The sequence below is a fragment of the Hemibagrus wyckioides genome, linkage group LG23 (assembly GCF_019097595.1).
Source record: "Hemibagrus wyckioides isolate EC202008001 linkage group LG23, SWU_Hwy_1.0, whole genome shotgun sequence".
NCBI lineage: Eukaryota > Metazoa > Chordata > Actinopteri > Siluriformes > Bagridae > Hemibagrus > Hemibagrus wyckioides.
The window spans coordinates 11247748-11271593 of record NC_080732.1 but is presented as its reverse complement, the minus strand read 5'-3'; the positions used below and the strand labels follow the sequence as shown (position 1 = coordinate 11271593).

At 36.5% G+C, this 23846-nt stretch overlaps 1 protein-coding gene across 4 annotated transcripts; it reads left to right on the top strand.

Moving 5' to 3' along the window:
- Positions 1 to 1500: 1500 nt before the first annotated feature.
- tfap2a (transcription factor AP-2 alpha) lies at positions 1501 to 13149 on the top strand. Of its 4 annotated transcripts, none has more exons than XM_058377008.1 (7): positions 1501 to 1643; positions 6084 to 6497; positions 7427 to 7478; positions 8896 to 9124; positions 9521 to 9639; positions 10870 to 11011; positions 11705 to 13149. In XM_058377008.1, the coding sequence occupies exons 1-7, from the start codon at positions 1611 to 1613 to the stop codon at positions 11991 to 11993; spliced, it is 1278 nt and encodes a 425-aa protein (XP_058232991.1). In that variant the 5' UTR covers positions 1501 to 1610; the 3' UTR covers positions 11994 to 13149. The 4 variants fall into 4 exon arrangements, with proteins under 4 accessions (XP_058232991.1, XP_058232988.1, XP_058232989.1 ...); XM_058377005.1 differs by lacking the exon at positions 1501 to 1643 and adding an exon at positions 3421 to 3572; XM_058377006.1 differs by lacking the exon at positions 1501 to 1643 and adding an exon at positions 4529 to 4819.
- Positions 13150 to 23846: the final 10697 nt, after the last annotated feature.

The window sequence follows — 23846 nt, the reverse complement described above, 5'->3', positions numbered from 1 at the left end:
ACAAACAAAGAAACAAAAAATACTCAGGGTTATTTATAGTACAGTGCATTAACTCATTGCCATTTATGACACTTAACTGTATCATAGAACTTTTCCAGAAAAACCCCAAAGAGGCAGAAGAGGCTCAGTCATGCTATTCTTCAATATTACATTCTTAGAAAATGTTGAATCCTTAAATGTTTTTGGTGGGAAAACCATTAAAAACTCTATGTGGAACCCTTTCACAGGGCATTCTCCGATCAGAATTGGTTCCAAGTAGCTTTTTTGAACCTACAAATTCTTAATAGTCCAAATTAACCTTAAACAATCTTCAGTCGTTTAATACCAATACTTCAATACCAATCATTATACTGTATTTTACTGCAACATATGATTGACATCCCCCATTGTAATTGTTACTGCCATGTAAAATCTTATATAAAGGAAAAATATTGAAATCTTATATAAAATCTGAAGTCTAATTCGTTATTTATGAATCATCATGACTGAAAAGCAGCCATTGCCATTTTGTTAAAGTAATATTTAAGCATTAGGCTCGGATTATGAACAGTATTTAGCAGCAGATATTCTAAAGAAAGGCGTGATCTGCCCTTTACTGCCAAAAGATGGCGACAGAGAACGACTGAAGAAAGGTAGAACGGAAATAGTGCGGCGGGTCATTCGGCTCCACAATAATTCAACAATCCCTGTAATTAGTATTTTACAGCCAGGCATATGTTGTGGAAGCTGGGAAATGGCTCAATAAATGGAGAACATTGATAAACCCCTGCAAGGTACTATACAGCGAGAGGTTCGAACAAACAAACATACATACATTTAACGATAATAATAATAATAATAATAATAATAATAATAATAATAATAATAATAATAATGTGCAAACATTACACTGTAATATATAATTAAGCTTTCAAACCACACACACACACACACACGCATGGAAGACACAAGTGCTACTGTTTGATTTGGCAAGTTTGAATATGTAGGTCATTCATTACAATTACCAATCTGGGTATTGTAGGAGGATGTTTTAAGGAAAATACCTACCTGCAACTGTCCAATCAACCAAAATGTTCGCACAAACAATAGCCTATTAAAACATTAAAAAAAACTAAACAAAATATTTTAGGAAAACACTAAATTCCTTTCCATGTTTGCATACACATTTGAACATATATGAATACAGATTCAGACAAAACCAATTATGCATAAATCACTAAAACAAGTTCTCAAATGTACTGTTTTTCCCCCTCTTTTTCCTTTCCGTTTTTTTTAAACTCTTGTTTTAATGTTCTCAAAATACTACTAAATTCCCCTCTGTAACATGCATTTTGTTCAGTTTCGATAACCATGTCTCAAATTGGTGTTCTTCGTCAATTTGGAGAAGAAAAGCCTAGGAAAGTTGCTGGGAGGCATTTCTCAAGTAGTTTACTTTCTCGTGTAGTTTAAGCTTAGACATACGCAATACAGTGCGCATGCGCCACAAGTTGAGTGTTTTTTTTTATGACCAGGTGAGTAGATTTTGTTCAGGTAAAAGTGGAATTTGGCTTAAGGACAGGATAGGACTAAATGCGATAGCACGACGTGTGATTCACCGAGAAGATTCACCGATGTCAATAGTTGGCGTAATGGGAGATTGGCAGGTACGTGTTCCCCAGTGGGTCATTGAAGGTGTATGCTTTTAATTTTTACTGTCAACAGACAATGCGACTTGCTTATACAGCCGCATTCTGAGGTGAAATCAATTTATTTTATATCATGCATTGTAATTAAGTTCGCAGCATGCAAACTTTACTTTGAAACGATATATGAATTCGAACTAGGTGAAAAGTAAATCATGCGAATCCATTTGTAAACAGTTGTGTTAGGACTGAATACGATCGTACTTCTGTTCTTTGACTGGTCGTCTAAATTCGAAAACACATTTCAATAAATATAAGGAACTTACACGTGAGTACTTATAGCACACCGGAAAGGTAACAGTTTTTTGGCAAACTTTTTTTTTTGTTGCATGTCACATTTAAGGATTTCGAACGATGCTGGTTCATCTCAGACCTCTTGATTTGCAAAAAGCGCCAGATTTTTTTAAAAAAAATTTTGGTTTATTATATTTCATTTAGTAAAGAAATTCATCAGCATTCATATAAGCCCACGCAGATCTGAAACTGGAACATGTTCCTTTTAGCATAATACTTTAAAGGGAACGGTTCTGACGTGTCAGTGTTCAATAATACAACAATTCTAAATTAAGAAATGAATGTACCGTTATTTAGATTGGAGTGTGGTAACAATAACGAATTAAAAATATATAAAATTACTAAAATAGTTTAAAAAATAACCTATTACTGGCAGAATATCAGAACATTTCCACTATGTGTGAGGCGGATATTCTGTGAAATTATTTATATATATATATATATATATATATATATATATATATATATATATATATATATATATATAAATGTATATATATATATATGTGTGTGTGTGTGTGTTAGTAGTTTCTGAGGAGGCGGCTGGTTTCACTGTGCGGTATTACCTAAGCGTGAAACCCCCACTAAAAGATCCGTTTCTATTTTACTATTCTCTGTGGTTATTGCCATTCTGAGCAAAGTTTCTTTCGTCCTCTCATTAATGACAACTGTTCAGGGGGTTCCCCACCAAAATGATAATGGCGACCAGAGAAGACCAACGCCTTAACCCGGTCGACCTGTCCCTGACTGGCAACCCGGGGTGCTCGTGTCGCCTCTCTCGAGCGCCTAAACCCCGCTCGCCCAGTCGCTCATTCATATTTAACAACCCATGTTGTTGTGTTAATTATTTACATTTCTAAAATCGCACACTTTACTTGTCTCGTGCACACACAAGGAGTGACCTCTTTGCATAACAGTGACAGTACTGCCTCACGGTCAAAGATCCCAATGGGTCTAAAACAACAGTTTACGAAAATCAGTGTGGCAACAAAGTATTTTTGGCGACGGAGAGACGTGGAGTATTTGCATTGCATGACAGGCTCAATGATATGCTTAAAGATCTTAGTTTGAGAGCTGTCAATGTGACAGTGTTAAAAATGCATATATATAAATTTTAGGTTTGACCATTGGAAATAATGGAGCAGTTTCGTTATCATTTTCTATTTTCCGGCTTAATATTGGTTATTATGGACAAATTATAAAGAAGCTTTATATATTAAAGAAACACTGTTCATGTTTGCCTTGTTTGAAGATTTCACCTCTACACATACACTATGCAATCGTGACTTGAAAAAGAAAATAAATAAATAAAAGTACCTGATTTTACCTGAGCATAGTTATGAATGTTGAGTAATGAGAACGGAGCGGCGGTTAATATGCTAATGAGGAACGCCAGTGTTCCTACAGTAGTGCGCGAGGCTCTTAACTTTCGCCATTAGAGGGAGATCTGAGAGCGCACACAGCTCAAGCTGCCAAAAGCCTGTCCTGCTTAGCTTTCGCGCACTGTGTAAAACTAGGCAATAGACGCTGTTCAATCAACAACTCATGAAAATGCTTTGGAAATTAACTGATAATATTAAATATGAAGACTGTGAGGTAAGACAGCTTAAACGATATTTTTTCAAAGACCCATTGCTATTGCAATTTTTAGACTGTGTTATATTATTTGTAATACACCCGTTTCACTACAGTGCTAAATGTATGGTGTTGAATGGTATGGTAAAACTACTACTAGTGCTACTACTACTACTACTACTACTACTATTACTACTACTACTACTACTACTACTACTACTACTTATTACCATTACCACCACCACCATCAACATAATTATCATCATCATCATCATCATCATTATTATTATTATTATTATTATTATTATTATTGTTGTTGTTGTTGTTGTTACATTTAATTCATACATTTAGTTATAGTCCACAAAAATATACTTTGATCTCGTGTATTTAAACAACAACAACAACAACAACCAACAATAATAATAATATTATGACAAACCCATGGTCGTATTCCATGGCCTCTTATATATATATATATATATATATATATATATATATATATATATATATATATATATATATATATATATATATATATAGTACAGTATATAGGGTGTATGTATGGTAGGGTTTCATTCATGTTTCATGTCTGTGTTTTTTAACTTTGCACTTGTGCTATTTTGCGATGAGAAAGGTTAGCGCCGTTTGAAATCTTTCAGCGGTAATATTTGGGAGCTGTTGTGGACTTGTGCATCCAGTTGAACATGTTTTTGACCGCCTCTGGAGGACAGGCATGTTACAAACAAGAAAGAAACTTTGGTGGTTCTTCCTAATTCTGATGATCCAACTTCATTATTAAGGCTTGCATATTATCATTTTTTTTCGGTGAACAGTCGGTCCTTTATTATCATTATTATTATTTTTTTTTTTTATTATTGCATTTCTTTTTAACTAAAAAAAAATAGATGTTCGGTTTCGTAATCAGGTTAATAAATTGCCTCCGTGAACCCAAAACAGAATCGCGTGCGGAAACGCCGAGAAAGAGAGGGAGTGGAGTTTTTTCTTCCCCAAGTCAAGTGTGTTTGCATGGTGAATGTGGAATCGTAAACTTCGGAGTATATTTGCTCAGATGGCGATTTAATTTGTTCGATGTAGAATGGCTGTTTAATTCTCTGGGACGGCTTGTAGAAGGCCATGGAGCGCAGAAAGACGGAAAACGAAGCAAAAGACAATGAGACAGACAGCGCAGACGACCGCCCTGCCAAAACTAAAAAAAAATGCAAAATGAAATGGGCTCAGTGCATGCTGGATTTTCACACGAATCAGAGGTGCACTGTTTTCTTCCTTCATTCTTTATTTCGTCGTTTCCCACTTAATTCTATGTTTTTTTCACTTTTGCTTGCCCTCGAACCTTTTAAAATGTTTACCCCTCTCTCTCTCTCTCTCTCTGATTCGTCAGACGCAAGAGAATGTCCCTCTTTTTTGTCTCCCTCCCTCCCTCCCTCCCTCCCTCTCTTTCTCTCACTCCCCTCTCTTTCTCACCCCATCTCTGATTAGATATACCGATTCCTCGTTCAATGGACGTCATTTAGTGCAGAGTCTGCCTTGAGTTGCTTCCTCGCTTCACGCTCGATTTCCGACCATTCTTCTCTTAAGCGTTCGTGTAATATTAATAGTCATGAATATCTTCTATTAGGAATCCAGAAGAAGACTCAGCTCATTGCTACTATGCGCCCAAGCAAGGGATCAGCTCACTGACAGAGCGAAGCGATGGAAAAGGGATTCAAGACACTTTAATCAGTTATCCGCAAAAATCTAACCGCTGCATTTTAAGAGCAGATGAAGAACACTGGGAATCTACCCAAACTCTGATGGATTATCCTGGTTCTTCTTCACTTATCTGAACACTGGTCTCCGTGATTTCGACGCAGAATACAGTGCTGAGTTTGAGTCGTTTGTTTATTTTCGCTGTTTTGTCGACACTCGTCTTTCCCAAATTCTCGCGTTTAAAAACGCTCGGAAATCTTCGCAGATGTTAGTGCACAGTTTTTCCGCGATGGTGAGTGACAAGCAAGCCTACAGTTTAGACAATATCTCACATTTAGAGTCTTCTCTTTTATCTTCTAGCGTCGTGCAGACTGTACTTTTGTTTTTGTTTTGTTTTTTTTTTTTTAACATAAAACGCTATTAATAAGCAAACTTGTATTCGAGTTATCATATCTTTTTTCGTCTCTTACCTTAAAATGTGAAACAAATTACCATTAAGTCTGCAGCTTGCCCAGTGATTTATAATGCGCCAAATCATTTGCTTCAATTTTCGCTAGTCAGAAATGTATTATTATTTTATTATTGTCACCATGAAATGAAACCCACCATTTAATAAAAAAGAGGCATGCGTTCTGATATATATATATATATATATATATATATATATATATATATATATATATATATATATATATATATATATATAAATTAAAAACAAATTGGTTTGGAAAACTGAGCATGACGCTTCCAGATGTGGAACAAATGCTGAAAAAAAAATCGGTCACAACGAATCTTGAATGTTTTATTCTTTTTCTCTCTGTACAGGATCGTCACGACGGCACCAGCAACGGCACAGCCAGGCTACCTCAGCTGGGCAGCGTGGGTCAGTACAGCAGCGCACCGCCGCTCTCCCACACGCCGAACTCGGACTTCCAGCCGCCGTACTTTCCGCCGCCCTACCAGCCCATCTACCCGCAGTCTCAGGACCCCTACTCTCACGTGAACGATCCATACTCCATAAACTCGCTGCATGCGCAGCCTCAGCCGCAGCATCCGGCCTGGCCGAGCCAGAGACAGAGCCAGGAAAGTGGCCTGCTGCACCAGCACCGTGGCCTGCCACACCAGCTCTGCAGGGAGTACCGCCGAGAAGTGTTGCTGCCTTCGGCACACGGCATTGACACTGGACTCACAGACTCGATCCCCATCCATGGAATACCTCATTCTTTAGACGATGTACAGGTAAGATGAAGCGTCAACTTTAGCGTTACCCCCGGGGTGTGTTAGAAGCTACATTCTACCGGTGTTTTGTAGAACCATTTCCCTCATCAAACAAAAAAATGTTCTGAGTTTGTGCAACATTTATACCTTAAACATTTTCATTGACCCTATGCCAGCGCTCTTTGCTGAATGCTGGCAAAACCAATGCGCGATTAAAGATTAAACTTACCATTAAAATGATCTTATTATTGTCAAATTATTGGTGCCACAAACAGCAGTGCAATCGGCGCCGGCGTGCTAATTATTGTCCATTTTAGTATCAGCATTGCCTTAATGCATTGTATAAAAATTAAAAATGTTTTCAAAATGTTTAAATAAATAATCCTCAAGCCACAGGTTTTTTCCTTAGAATAAATTCTAAAATAAAGCACACGTTAAATAGAGAAAAAGAACATAGATTGCTGTACATTAATATTAAAACTATATTTTTCCACATGAAAAAGAGACCATGCTTTATTGCACATTTTCCTTAATACTGCCTGGCATTTTTGGACCTGGGTTTTGGTTTCCCGCATTTCAGCATTGATTTAATTGTCTGCTCACTGAAAAGATTCAGGCGAATAGAAAAGACAAGGCTAAGTGATGAATTCCAAACAGAACCATTGCATGCAAAAGCAGAAAGCATATCGAGACTTTTTTCATTTTCACACAGGAAGTGAATTAGAAAGAGCTAATTATTAAGAGAACATCCTTGCCATCTCTCGTTTGTTGAGAAAGATTTTTCTTTTCTATTAAAGTGAATTGGAATTTTGTCACAAATGCTAATACGAAAAAACGGCGAAATCTTCCCTCTTTTACGTAAAAATATAAGCTTATCTATTAAGACAAATTGATATATTTTTCGATGCTTTCTAGTATGATTCTTAATATCTTGCTTTCATCGTTTGTAGCACGTTGAGGATCAAGGAATTCACGTCCCTGACCAAACCGTAATCAAGAAAGGTAAGCAATTTCCTTTTAAATACCGTACGTGCCTCGACTGGCTGCTCGACTATTGTAAAGCCTAGTCGAACTTGCTCTGAAGAGTACACTGGGTTAATTTGTAGGCTTTCAGTTAGCTTGCCGATGGGGCACTATCCATTTTAAATAAGCCCTTTACAGCGGTCTCTTGCTAACATTCGCCTGAAATGTGTAACTTGGCATGTTAATACAATACTATTTCTTTCATCGTGTCTTGCTCTCCACGTCGTTGGAAATTCAAGTACGAAAATGGCACCATTAACGATTTATGCTACGTATGCGCACAGACACCATATACTACACTACAAATACGATATCCATAAATATGTATACATATATGAATCTAAATTAAGAAAGTTTATGTTCAATAGGATATTTCCATTTGATGGTCTGCATTTGTTTTGTACCGTTTCTGGTGCACACAATTGGAGCAGAACAAATTCAGAAAAGATTTCCAAAAATTTATGTCACGACTGTAGCTATTGGTAGCTATAATTTTCTTTTCCGACATGAAATCTTTGTTACTTTTGATACGTTGCGGATACATTTCACCGATGTATTTTTCATATCTGCACGATAATTGGTTGTTATACCAGCAATCTCCGGAGTTCGCTTAACTGCCATTGTCTCTATTAGCCTCCGCTGAGCCATTAATGTCACAAGTGATCTATCCAAAAGTGCTTAGCTCTTTGTCTCCGTTTACCGTGGAAAGAACGACAAAGAAACAACACGCGTTGCAGTCGGATACGAGCGCGCACGGTGTGTGCGTGTGTGTGTGTGGGAATGTAGAAAATGTGCAATAAGCAGATTAGGCCATTTTATTTCTTTAGAAATTAGTTCCACAAGAATAGTGAATTAGATTAGAAACAACAATGCCATATATATGTATATATATATATATATATATATATATATATATATATATATATATATATATATGCCATATATATAAATTATTATTATTATTTATAATAATAATAATTTCGTTAGTCATGGCCTCACTTATTGCTTATAGATGTTCCGTTTCCTTCATTAACTCGCCTAACAGGACTCAATTCAGTGTCCATATCGAACCAATACCGTGCACGCTCCTCTGTTATATTCCCACGTCACGACTGTGATAATATTAAATATTTTGATGGCCAGACCACTTTATTACCCGAGGCGTATTCGCAGTTACATTCATGAGCTGAATGAAAAGTCATTGCTATCGTATCTATTTTTCTACAACTAGGGGCCTTCCTTTTTGATAAGAAGCTACTGCCTACAACGGTACACTCGTCATAAGCGAACACGCCTAGTCTTATTTAGGTTGTCTGGCGGATAGCAATCCATTCTTTTGTTTATGTTTCAAGTACATGAAAATCCGAAATAACGATGTGTCCTTTTTTTCTCTTAGGTCCTGTTTCATTATCCAAGAACAGCAGCAACGTTTCGGCTATTCCTATAAATAAGGATGGCCTTTTTGGCGGCGTGGTGAATCCAAACGAAGTTTTCTGTTCTGTTCCGGGTCGGCTGTCTCTTCTCAGCTCTACATCAAAGTACAAGGTCACAGTAGCGGAAGTGCAAAGACGCCTCTCGCCGCCTGAGTGCCTCAACGCCTCCTTGCTCGGTGGGGTGTTGAGAAGGTGAGACGGTCTTCCATGTTTTTGCTCTTTACCTTCCTTTTCAAGTGCCAGCAATAATTACATCGACCTGCATATTTAGAGTGGATTTCTTAGGCTTCGTGTATATATATATATATATATATATATATATATATATATATATATATATATATATATATATACATAAATGAAGAAAATTGCCCTCACTATCCTAAAATAATACAAGGCAAACAATACAAATAAACAGCAATAGAATTATAAATGAATTGTGTGCCTTTAAGTGTGGTAACATTTTACGTAGTAGTAATTTGTGTATGCTCTTCGGTATGATAAAGAAACCACCGGATGACGCATAATGCTGTTTATCTTATAACAGAAGAAACAAGATATATGACTGTTTTACCCTTCGGTCAACAGGGCAAAATCTAAAAATGGTGGAAGATCACTCAGAGAGAAGCTGGACAAAATCGGATTAAATCTACCGGCAGGAAGACGCAAAGCAGCAAACGTTACTCTGCTGACGTCACTTGTGGAAGGTAAGTCTCATTATAAGTGCGGGTTAAAGTAGTTCAGCAGCAGACCTAACGTTGTTGTAGGTCATTATGCAGACCTGTGGCCTACTCTAATCCATAATTTTAATCTGTTGTTTTTGTGGTCCGTTGTCCTAAAATATGCTACTGTTTTTGCCTCGTGTGATTCTGGTGGCGTCGATTGGCTGATTAACGACACTTTAGATTAATCTTTCTTTCTTTCTTTCTTTCTTTCTTTCTTTCTTTCTTCTTCCTCCTCCTCCTCCTCCTCGTCCTCCTCCTCCTCCTCCTCATTATTATTATTATTATTATTATTATTATTATTATTATTATTATTATTATTATTATTTACATGCATTGTCTTGCTTTCTGCTTGCAAAGTTAAATGTGATTATTCTGTGCGGTGGTATTTGGTTTTTAAAGGTGAAAGTTTGAGATGGTTCACTGGTTCTTGTTAATCATTGTTGCTGAAGACTGAAAGCAATATTCATCCTGCTTCATTGAAATTTGGTTTTGTATGTTAATGAGCCTGTTGAAATGTATGGTTCTTTCACGATAAAATGGAGGGGCCTAGGGGACGAGGAGCCGAGTAGTGATATGTTAGGACAGCGGGTTTCTGAATTGATGTTATTGCTTACTGTGCTCCGTTTTATGGAAAGCGGTTTACTGGACCAGAGCTTGCTAATTGGCGCATGCGTGCTTCCGGGGGTTAGACTTATGGCAGGAAAGCCTGAAGTTAAAATCCAACTGTTTCAGGAAATTAAAACCAAAGACTTGGGAAAATCAACAAAACAGACCTAGATTAAATGACCTAGTGATTCTCAAGGTTGAAATATTCCTGTCTCTAAGAGCTTTACTTGCTGATGCTTGTATGTGGTTCACTGTGCATCTCTTCAACCGCCAATAAATTTTGAAATATTACGAATCAGTGTATTGGGGTCTGTGTGACGCCCATATTATCAAGTACTATTTACTTTTATTGTTTCTCTTGTGCTGGCAAGGCTGGTATATTTTGACATACTAATTTTTGACATAATTTTCCATTATTCGACAGAAAATAAAGAGCTGTTAATAATTTGATTGATAAATGTAGGCTTTTGGAAGAATGCCCTGTCCTTTTGCCGAGAACGTTAATTAGATGATAAATGTGCAACGTGAAGGTGTTAATTGGTCTACATTTGGTGTCAGTAATTTAAAGTAATATATTACACACTCAATCCATTTTTTTCTTCTTAGGCGAAGCTGTGCATCTTGCCAGAGATTTCGGTTATGTATGCGAGACCGAATTCCCAGCCAAGGCAGTAGCTGAATATGTAAACCGTCAGCATTCCGACCCAAATGAACAAGTCCAAAGAAAAAATATGTTACTGGCAACGAAGTAAGTGATATCTTTTTGCTTTTCAAATGACCAAAAGTGTATTTGAGGCATTGCAATTTTTACAAGCGCATAGTCGAAGTCCAAAACACAGGCGCGATTGCATAACATTTTATTAGTGGCTGTAATTCAGTAACAATTGCTATACATTTTTCATGCGTTAATTTCATGGGCTTGTAATATTTATGTAAGAATTTAGCAAATACTGCTTGGATTTCTGCGTTCTAGTGAAGCATAATGACAAACCATCCCACTGGGCGCCGTGAAATCGACGTCCATACCACGTTCAAGTTCGTGCGGAACATTAAGCTTATTTCGCAAAATTTTCAAAAATCAAGATGGAAGGACAAATATACGTGATTCGTCAAAATGAACTAAAAGGAAACTCATTTTCTCAAGTACTTATTGCAAAAAAAGTATTTTTTATTGTAGGCCCTTTCTCATCGCCTGATAGGTGCGTGACGTGCGGTAATGCGTATTTGACTTGATTCATTTGAACTTTCGCTTGATTCTGCAGTAACAGCAACATTGTCATGCGTCATATTGATCAGGGGCACAGCACACTGGCATAAAATACAACAAACTGTTGTTAATGCATTTCGTACTGAAACAATCAGCTATATAAGGTAAAATTGGCACTTTTGTGTGCACATATCACGGCATCAGCTCCTCACACTGAATTGTGTCTCCTTCTAGACAAATCTGCAAAGAATTCACCGACCTTCTCTCCCAGGACCGCTCGCCTCTGGGGAATTCACGCCCGCAGCCCATACTCGAGCCGGGCATTCAGAGCTGTTTGACTCACTTCAGTCTCATTTCTCACGGATTCGGGACGCCGGCTGTTTGCGCGGCCGTCACCGCGCTACAGAACTATTTGACCGAGGCCATTAAAGCGATGGATAAAATGTACCTCAACAACAATCCCAACAGCCACTCTGAGTCCGGTACTAAAGGTGGAGACAAAGATGAGAAGCACAGAAAGTGATCTGCGACCATTAGACCACCGCACAGATATTATAAAAATATATATATTACACTAGTGATAAAAAGGACAATATGCCATTCCCGATCTTGACGATTTCCCTGACATGTTTTATTTCTTTAAAAACCGCAATTCATCCTGGGATTCATGGAAAGACATTTTATCTAAATAAGAAGAAAAAAATGTGTTAATGAGGTGCAGGAACCAGCTCCTGACAGGGGGCGCGTGAGCAAAGAAGAAAAAAAAAAAACTTTTTCCACACGACTTTTAATGAACTCCCTCTTTTTTATGAGCTGCAACGGGCTGAAATTTAGCCACCCTTGTCAGTTGTCAGTTGACGATTGTAGCCAAGTGACAAAAAAGAAGCTGAAAGAGGATGATTTTCTATCAGTATTGTGAATAATAAACTTGAAAGAGTCCCACAGTTCCATACCATGTCTTCACACACAGACGGTTCACTCTGAGAGACCAACTTGAACTTTGAATTTAAACACGATTCACGGTTATATGAGGGAATCTGTGTTCATGTATGTATATATTTATTTATGTGTAATTTAACGGGAACTGTAAATATGGTGCATCTGTTGAAACTTCTTTTTTATTTATCTGGTGCCTCCTGTTTTAGTGGGTTTGAATATTCGCTTAGTTCTTTATGTGGTTTTACGGTTCTTAGGAAACAGAAGGGTTTTTTTTATTTCAATTCAGCCCTCTTGTAGCATGTTGAGGCGTCACTGAAGCAAGTGAACAAATTTAATAGAATAAACGTTTATTTCTCTGTCTATCCCTCATGTCATTTCCTTTTAAATTGGAAAAAAAATCACAAAAAGACCCCGTGACTAGTTTTATGTTTCTATTTTCTTGAGCTTTTATGTGAGCTTTTATTGTGTTGTGCCAATCAGAATACTTTTCACGTCGTGTTCTTCCCTTGAAGCACCATAAGAGCAATAAATGGATAACCTATTGTCTTTAAAATTCATTTTCTTTTTCTTTCTTTTTTAAAGAATTTCAAAACATTTGGGGCCATCTGATATCTGGTACCCTTTTTGTCCAATGTCGAATTGGAGGCGGTTTTATCTGTAATGTGCTGGCAATAGTTCCCATGCCTGTCAATGTATTATAGTCATTTGTTGCCCACAAACGAAAATAAATATTTGATACGCTTCATGTCAATTTTCGATTTTAATTAATCATCTTTTACATCTATTTAGTGATTGAAACGCCGGGCTATATTTTCGTCTATCTATCTATCTATCTATCTATCTATCTATCTATCTATCTATCTATCTATCTATCTATCTATCTATCTATCTATCTATCTATCTATCTATCTATCTATCTATCTATCTATCTATCTATCTAATTTCCTGTTTGTTTATTCAGCACTACTGAAATCGAGTTATCTGTCCCCTGGCGATTGTTCCATGCAATAAGCAATAATCTGTTTTTCTGAAGTAAAACAACAACCATAATAATAATAATAATAATAATGATAATAATAATAATAATAATAATAATAGTTTTCGAAATGATGAAAATAATTACATTAAACTCGTTCAGGAAGGGATCATTCAAATATAGCAGGTTTTTTTTTTTTTTTTTTTTTTTTTTACAAACCAAATAACACAGACAACAATGAATTCTCAATCGTGTTTGAAGTAAATCTATGTGGTTTCAGCCCTCAAGCAAAACCGCTCTTAAAATCAGTCAGATGTATAAGCCTGGGTTGGGGGTGAGTACACTTGCCATGTCAGCGTGGTATGATGTTAAGCGCCACTTTGTTTTGATACGTTCCTTCTACCAACTTAGGATAAATACATACAGTGATATCACATTGCGTTGGATGTGATCATATGTTCTTTGGATAACGTTTGGTGAATTTCACTTCAACAATTATTTTGTTAAAATTAACAAGCGATATTTATATAGGCTTCCTCGTAATATTTCGTTTGATAAAATTTCACAGGGTGGGCCCTGTTCGGGTCAGTCATTTTGGTATTCTTGCAACTAATAAATACTAAAAACACTTTATACAGTATATTATCGTTCCCTAGTATGAAACATTGTATAAGTCCAGTTCGAAATACGTTTGATTGCTTATTGATACTCTGCACCTTGAAATCAATCTCCACTGGAGCGTAGGGGTCCTATTTCACAGTGACCAACCCAGTTCCTTAAAGTCTGCGTTTGCAATGGCATTGACGTAAGATTACAGGCTATTCTTTCACAACAGTGGTCATTTGGCCCGTGAGCTTTTTTTAGTTTCAGCGATTTTTTTCCGATTCGGTGGCTATTGTTTTCGAATTAGTTTGAGGAAACCTAACTGCAGACCTCCTTGGCATAATTACAATGCAAAGTGGTGCAGCAGGTGAGCATTATCTGTCAGTACTGTTTTTGTTGGCTCCATTTCAGATTGTTTGTGGGAGCCTAACCACGGGCGCAATGGCTCACTTAAAAAGAGTGATATTCGGCTGCATCTTCTGCACTGGTCAGCAGAGAAAATGCACAAACATCATTTAAGAAAAAAATCTTAAAAATATACTTTAAAAAATCAACCCACGTGTCCCTTTACTACCAATATTACTAGATAAATTAGAGTGCGTTTTTGTAAACGAAACCGAAGATTTTAATCAGCATATATTCAAAGGATTGAATGTTATTCATATGCATATCAGTGTGTTAATTTTCTCCTCAAAAAATTAAAGAATTTATCTTAAGCATTTCATTTACGTCCATATAGAGCCTGCGTACATTGTTAATGTAATACATTATACCATAATGCATTTGTATTTTAATTTGTATTTTACTGCAATTTCACTTTAACTGGAAGAACTAGTTTAACATAATGCCTGGAAGCAGGAGTGGTGTGTGTAAAACAGCACAAACTGAAATTCGGGGGCATTGCAATACCCTGCTGAATTTGGCTAATTCACTATCATTTCGGTCTATCAATTTCACAATAATCTTTTGTGATAATTAATGTTATTAAGTTTTTCATTTATTGAATTATACTGTATCTCTGCTATAATGAACACCTGTAAAAACGTATAACAATGCTTTTAACTGGTTCGGGGCGGATGGGTGGGGGTGTGTGTGTACACTTGTCCTTAACTCTGCAGGACCTATTTACTAAACTTAATTTGACGCTCGCTCTTGCTAACACCCCCTCAATCTCTCTCTCTCTCTCTCTCTCTCTCTCTCTCTCTCACACACACACACACACACACACACGGCAACTGCTGTTATGATAGGTATGCTCTAAAACTTCGGCCTAAGTTTAATTACAACCGAGCGAAACTCACTAGCTCGTACATTTAGGACGGTCACGGGAACAGTAATTTAAAGTGAGCAAAAGCGACATATTCAACACCGCTGACAGAAATTACTTTATCAAAATGTCACCAGCTCAGATAAGCTCATATTGGATAATACGGTCGCGCTAGCCTTGTTTTGATAGGGAATTAAACAAAATGCACTAACGCATCAATGAGCTGCTGCCTTTGTCCACGGGTTGTGCGTCCATTAGCCTATTCTATAGCATAGATTCTAGTTTTGTTTGTTAATAATTGTGAGCAGGTCGTACGAATTTTAACCTCGGTTGAAAGCTTGTTGGGCAAAGCGATACTCTCGGGCGGTGGCAAATAAATGAACTGACACCAAAGCAGCAATATTAATAGTCTAATTAACATGAATCAAATAAACAAGCTACACCATCACATCTACAAGCACCAGCTTTCATTTTCGCTGTTTCCCTGAGATAATTTGAGTTACTCATGAGCTAATTCGTTTTGACATACAAGCTGTCTATAAAGGAGGGTTTTGAAAGCGCGAGAAAAAGAACGTTGATTAGTTCGACCGAGTAGCAATACGAAAGCGTTAGCAATCGCGTTACGTGACTGTAAGTTTTTTAATCGAGCGCAAAAAAAGCTAATTGTACTCGACTCGTGACCTTAGCACCTCATCATCTGAGGTCTCGCTCCATTACTGACCCCAGCCGCTAGAGCAGGCTGGGTGACACAGCAATGCCAAAGGAGGTCAAAGACTTCACCAAATTGTTCATGATAGCTCGACGCGTTAAGGCAGCCGATTAGAAAACTATACGGATCTGAATAAATAAATAAATTGACAAAATTACTTGGTCTATTGCCGACTTCCTGTGATAGTTATGGTTCCTTACAAAATCGTGAAAAGTTGTGTTACACATGATAGACTTAACTTATTATTATTATTATTATTATTATTATTATTATTATTATTATTATTATTAATTTTCGTTTTGTTTTTCATCGACTTTTGTGATTAGACGTTTGTAATTACGCATTTATTACTAAACTGACTTGAGTAGAATTTTTCAAAACTTCAAATAATTCAACGCTGATTAAAATAATTCTTTCAAATTTAGTCCTCTTAAATGGTAGTGTATTTGTTTTCTTTTACTTTTTAGGTCCATTGTTACACCCAGATGCTTTAAACAGATTTACTGGGACTAGGTTTATAATCTCTAATCCGGAAACGTGAAGTTTATGTTACTTTGAAGATGAATTCAGCACTATTTGTGTACACTCAAAAATAAAAGGGTCCACAACGGTGTAAATGTTTCATTTTCTGCTTAATATAGTTTATATTCCAGTTTGAGCCTCGCTCTCCCCCTTCCTCACCCAAGCCAGCCGGGGGGAATGTTGCCGTGGGCCAAACATATGCTTCTTTCCATTGCGCTAATCCAAATTCAGCGTGGAGGAATAATTGCTCGAGTGGCCATGGTTTCACAGGGCTTTGTCCCTCGCTGGCTCCCGTCAGCCAGGCACACGCCATTTCAATCAATTTCTTTTGAGGGCTGTCTCTTTTTATCAAACCTTAGTCCCTGCAAATGATGTGAACATTTAACAAACCGCTTCACGCTTCATAAAGAATGCCAACCTGCTCTCCCTTTCTCCCTTCTCTCATGCTCTTGTATAAACACACACACACACACACACACACACACACACACACAAAAGACAAGGCACACCACCTTATTATTCATTCATTTTTTGTTTATTCGTTTTGATTATGATATTTTTCTCTTATGGATACACTCATCTCAGACAATCCAGGAATGTCATCAGAGCTGACTTATGAGGTCGAATTAATTACAACGACTGTCTCAAAACATCAAGGAATTTATGAAATTATTTATAATACATCACGTTAGCTCAATTTATAAGCAACAGTGTCCCCCCTCCACACACAGAGAGAGAGAGAGAGAGAAAGAGAGAGAGAGAGGTTATCTTTTGTACTACCGACCTTTACACCCTAATCGAACATAAACGGTAATAATCAAAACCCTTTTTGTTAATTTTGGTTTTGAAGTGGGGTAAATGTTTGATTTTATTCCATAGATTTAAGTGGGTAACAAATGGCTAACATGGGACGAATACAAATTTATTTACTCAGGAAAAGAAAGAGTCACCTGGGGATGTAGCATCATTCCCAAACTCTTTAGAATATGAGCCACCGGTGCAATTCATACAGTCTGCATCCCCTGGACTCACCTTAAAGAACCAAGAAGGAAATTCTTGCTCTCTGCAGATGACCTGGTGCTACTCTGTATGAATGTGATATTGTGGATTCCACTTAGTCATACATAATATCTTCACTATGATGTAAAACAAAAGCAAAGGACACCTCAATCTGTGGATGCCTGTAATGAAAACGCTAAACACGTGGGTATTACTGATTAGTAAATGGATTCGTGCTGAAACCTGTGGCCTTTTTCGGATAGTTATGAGGATAATTAATATTGTATCAGATAGTAACACAGTACAAGCTAAGACACCCCATCTTTACAATCCAGTTAGCTCTTCTCACTATATATATAGTGTACGTTATCGTAAATTTGTCGGTTCAGGCAAATTATTTTCTCATTGTCAGATATACAAAGGCCCATACAAATAATCCAGGCCCAATGTCCTTATCATCTTACCAATGAAGGCGTCAACAACTGGCTGCCCAGAGAGTAGTGAGTTTCTGATTGTTGTGCACAACAGGTGAGGTTGAGACAAAAAATGCACTTTTTATCGACAGTGTTAAAAAAAGGGAAAAACAAAGAAATAACAACGAGACAATTGTCAGTCTTTCTTATTCTAACTCCACACTTCTGTAAAATGACACTAAAACACACAAAAAACAAACAAACAAACAAAAAAGAAAAGAAAATGTTGTTATATTTATATAACTAATACTTTTTACTGTGTATGTCAACTTGCTAATGCTAATGCAACGATTAGCAAAGAATTTTGTACAGGGTGGCATGTAAATTTTAGACAGATTATATAACAATTGTATAACAGAAAACGAGATATTTATGCTAACCTCGCAATTACTGTATTTAAATAAATACAGAAAGAATAAGACATTGATTCACCATATACATTGACATGTATTAATCTGATTCAGTATATAATATAATAAGACAAGGCACGTTATAACCAAATATAAAATATATAAGCAAAAAATATTTTACATATTCAGGTCAGAATGACAGTGATGGGGCTGTGCAGTGCAAAGAGATGTTATTGCTATTGTCATCTTCACCTGGTACAGTGTTGAATAATATTGTTAAATCAAGAGATTGGAAAGAAAGACTGCTAAGGTAAAGAAACTATTCCGGTGTCGTGCTGTTTTTGTAATCAATGATCTGAAACGCCTTCATGACGGCAGTTTTTGGAGAAGACTGTTTGCAGGCAGGGGGATGTGTCAGCAAAGATTTTTTTTGCTCGCCTTCGCATTGTGGATATATGCAGACTGTATAGTGAAGGGAGACTCCAAGCAAATGATGTTCTCAGCTGTTCTGACGGTGCTTTGGAATTTCCTCTTTTCTTGAACGGAAGCTGCACCAACACCAGCGGTTTCTGTTCATGTAAGGATGCTTTCAGTGGTGGCAGAATAGAATTGCACCCTTACGGCATGGTTAATCGTGGGGCTGTGGAAGGTGATGAAACAACCTTTTTGCCACTTAATTGAGCCATTTTTGGTTTTAACCTTTAAAGGTTATTATACAGAAGAAAAAGAAATGTAAAATATAAGAACACTTCATATTAAATTAAGCAAATAATGGTTTCCTTATGATCTATTCTCGCGTATGTATGACAATCCAAACTGAGTTAATTTAGGAGACAGTTAATAGAATTGCATGCACTGTAGTCGATCAAATAATCAAATATCCGTCACAATTTAAAAGAGGTTCTGTAAGTTTACTTTTCTAAAACTATTTCAGTCTTCACCAAATAGGCTACTCAATACACTGAAGAACGATAAAATCGTTCAAGAACATTTATTATTGTTATTTGTTGTTCTTGCAAGGTGTGTGTGTGTGTGTGTAAGGGGTGTTAAAGAAAATCTTAAAATATTTAACACAAAGCCTAATTTACACCGTATTGCTGTTGAAACTTTTCGGATTATTCAAAATTCGTTAACGTGTCATGTGTCCTAACCGGGAGCACTGAGACTCGCTTAGTTGATCACACCCACTCTTGTCTGTTTCTGTCTGCTTTCTTGTGATGAATGTAAACACATCTTCAAAGAAAAAAAAATGAAAAAAGGAAGCACGCTGTTTTTAAGTTCTCTCTATTACACACACGTTCTGTATTCGCAGTCCTATTTTCTGTAAATCAACTATAAAAAAAATACAACGGATGATTGTCTTGTAAATCACGTACTTTCAGGAATAAGGGATGGGGTATAAAAAGAGCAACCGAGAGAGAGAGAGAGAGAGAGAGAGGCGTTGTCGGTCTGAATTAATAGACGTGATAATTTCATACCAAAGAAGAACAGTATTTCATCTCGCTGCTATCTGTTCCATCAGAAAGGGTCGCACCGCAGCTGCGACGCAGGGCGCGTTATTATGAAGTTTGATGATGGGATCCCGTTTACTCGTCTATAGCACCTCGCTCCAGGCAAGAAGTAGCTGCAGGCTACGCCAGTGTCAGACCCTGATAAAGGATTTACCCTGCTCCCAGAGAGGAGAGAGAGAGAGAGAGAGAGAGCAGTTTTTCACTGCACATCTAATCAACTGGCAGCGATGGCCTCGCCGACTCACTCTTTCGTTTCCCCTTTTAATATTACATACAGATCAGTTTGGCTTATTGCATCTTACTGGATATGTATTTATCTATCTGGCTATATAACTGCATTACAGCTATCCGATTTTGTTAGAAGTCGAATAGAAAATCAGGCGAAATCCAAAATCAACGCGCAAACGAAAACGAATTATTATTATTATTATTTTTTTAATAATAATAATAATAATAATAATAATTATTATTATTATTATTATTATTATTATTATTATTATTATTAATAATAATAATAATAATAATAATTTATTTATTTATTTATTTATTTATTTATTTATTTATTTATTTATTTATTTATTTATTTATGTATTTAAATTTTATATTTTTATTTACTGTTTAATGCACGTGTCTATGCTACAATATTTAATATGCATATACTTGCTTAGTCTCAGGTACGTTTTAATTTTCTTTAGTTAAAAATGCAATTTCGCACAAAAATTCTAACAATTAAATTTGTTGAACACCTACTATATTATACGATTGTTACATCATTTATTTCATTAATGTTATTAATCTTTAATAACAATATAATAATTAGCAATAAATGGTCACATCTAGTGCAGTACATAAATCATACGTACGCAAACTAGATTTTACCCTTTTTAAAATGCCCATATTCGTTGCTCATGTAACAACAATAATAATAATTTACACAGATTGGCCTACTTTAATGCTTAACCAGCCTTTATGTGCAGACAGTTATCTTATGGCTGTCAAAGTAAAATTTTAGTTTAAATAACATCACAGTAAAATAAGAATAGTCAGTTGAATCGTAATGTTGATATAGGATACATCGCTCACATTTATTATATTTATTCTTAACAAAATTCTTACACTGTAGGACTTGATAAGAAGAGGCTGTTCATGAAATTATTCCATTTCTTTAAATACAAAATGAGAACCTTGTCTTCTATTAGTTTTGTCATTTGACTCTTACTAAAATATGAATTTTAATACAGTGCTTTAACGCAAACCTTTCACATACAGAGGTCTATTAATGATATTCAAATAAATATTTCATATAAAATTGACAAAAGGGTCCACAGTGTAACTGCAGTGTACTTCAGTGATTAATGTAGATGTAGTAAATTGGCATAGTCATACATAAAGGTTCCATAAAATCAGGAAATTTCAGACAAAAGTCTGATGAAGGACTTTTGGTTAAAATGTCGTTTCTCTGGGAACTTTAGTACAACACATAATTCTTTCAATAGCTGCTTAAAATATAATCATGTTGTGGTCTTGCAGCATTCCATTTTGTAACATCATAAAAACACCAACATGCTAATCAAGAAAAATACCAAAAATAAGCTAATAATATTGATACACATACAAGTTCTTATTTTACTTGATTTGCATCTGAAATAATTAACAAGCAAATTATGATAATAAAAAAAAAATGTATGCTTTCCCTTTTGTTTTTATCTTGCCAGTGTTCTACTTTAGGTATGATATTATCTTTCTGCATAGGATCAGGCCTCTGCTGCTATCCTTTTCTACTTTTAAAGAGCTAAACAGTCTTCATTTGTAATCAGATTCCAAAATAAGCATCCAAACCTCTGTGCTAAGTGGCCTAGCATGAACAGCAGTGCCATGTTTAACACAAGTTCCATTAAAGAACTCCATTACTTTTACTGAAGGAAATGGAGCCTGAGGCTGAGGGGAAAGAAAGAGGGAGATGGAGCAAAGAGAGAGACCTAGAGAGAAGGCAGAGCTGAAAAAAACCCTCATTGATAATTAAGTGCTGGTTAACCTCGGTGTGTGGTGCCTCTGTACTTTGCTTACCAATCAAGCGGGTGGGCTCCTCCTACGTTTTGTGACAGAAGCACGTGCCAGCTCTAATAAGCTTAAATTAGTGTGGAGGGGGCTGAGGTTAATTATGACTTAACACGTTTGATTGAGTGGATCAGATCAACAGTGTTGGGGATTTGGGAAGAGGATCTCATTTATTAGACACTATTTTGTATCCTTGTTTCACTATGATGAAAATGAATGTGGCCTGCTGGAGTTTAAGTCTCAGAGTGCAAAGCCTCTCCTATTTGATTAAGCCAACAGAATTTGCCTATTGTATTCAAAATATGCCCTTTTGCATGCACATAACTGCACGCACTCATTCATGTTGTAACTTTCAGTACTTTAACTGGATCAAACATACTCTTCTACATATTTAACAATTTTATTATGCAATACTTTATAAAATAATATATTAACAATGATACTGTGTGAATGACATAAATAATATAGTGTATATAAAATAGAAAATAACTCAGTATCGTTCTCATGGTAGTATACAGCAAATTATGAAATTCCTGTTCCTTATAAGTTCCAAAGTAATTACATAGTGAGTCAGTCTCTTCTGCAAGAAGCTTCTTAAATTGTCATTCCCAGCATGTCATCATGATCATATATATATTGTCAGAAGGTGATAATAATTCTGCTGTCCAACAAAAATAAATGATCCTAAAGGCATAACCCCAAGGACACTAAAGAGACACTAAAGAAAACACTTCAAGCAGCAAAATTTGAAATAGGGGCAAAAAGAAAAGGAAACACTTAAATGTGGAATACATAAGCTACTAATGGCAAGCAAATTGATAACAGCTATTTTTATTCCCCAAAACAGCTTCCCCTCTCAGTGTGGTATGCAGGCACATAAAAGTAAATTCAAAATAAGCTTTTGACAGCCCGCTAATGAATCGCTGTAGGCCCATCTGCCTCAGTACAAACAGAAATGTGGATGGATCTCATGAACTGTTTCCACTGTCACTGTAAACAATAATTGTCAAACATATTTACTCACAATCGCTTTAGCAGATGTCACGCTTTTTGTTTCCGCCTGGCCTTTTTATATATCTCCATCAAAGACGTGCCACTTGCTCCAAACTACACACACACACCCTTTTGCAGTCGAATATTGAGCAGGTATTTGCAGAGGTGCTGCAGGGCATGGGGTGAGGGTGAGGGAGAATGGAGGGAGCGAGAGAGGGAGGTTGAGAAAGAAATTATCTGACCCTCTCATCAGGAGTGTGGCCCATCCCTACCCAAGGTGCCTTGGGGCAAAGGGGGCAGCCTTGCCTTACAGCCAGGCACCTCTTTATCACACTAATCTGTTAATTGTAGGGGCTCAATTGACACATGGTTGTTTTTTATTTCAGCCTACATTAGCAACACTGAGCATGTCACACTAACGCAATCCTTTCTTTTTTTCTCTTCCACTGTTCTCCCTGTTATTATGCTTGATATCAAGGTTAGTGGGTGTATGCTATTGTGAAAAGTGAGTCTTCTACTCACATCCATCACCTGGTTTAACTCACCTAATTTTCTTCATGCAATTATTCTTCATATTTTGCCAATGTGCTTTGTTATAACAGTTAAATAATCAAGAAAGATAAAACAGAGGTCTTGAGCCACTGGGCTATTAGAAATAAGCTGCTAAAGCAACATTTTAGACTAAATGTCTCATCACTATGTCATATAGGATACCTGAAAATCAAATTGCTGAATTCGCTGTAAAATTATACTTCCATGTCCGGAACACTGACAAGGGGGGAAAATGCTATCCACATATAATAGGAATTACAGTGATGCACTTCAGTAGTTCAAATACACTTTGGAAACATGGTACCTGAGCATTCTCCTTACATTGTATAACCCAGCAGCAGCAGAGCTATTAAACTACAAGACACATGACTAGAAAGTTGCTGATGTGTCATAAACTTTAAATCACTGTGTAATTTCTTTCTCC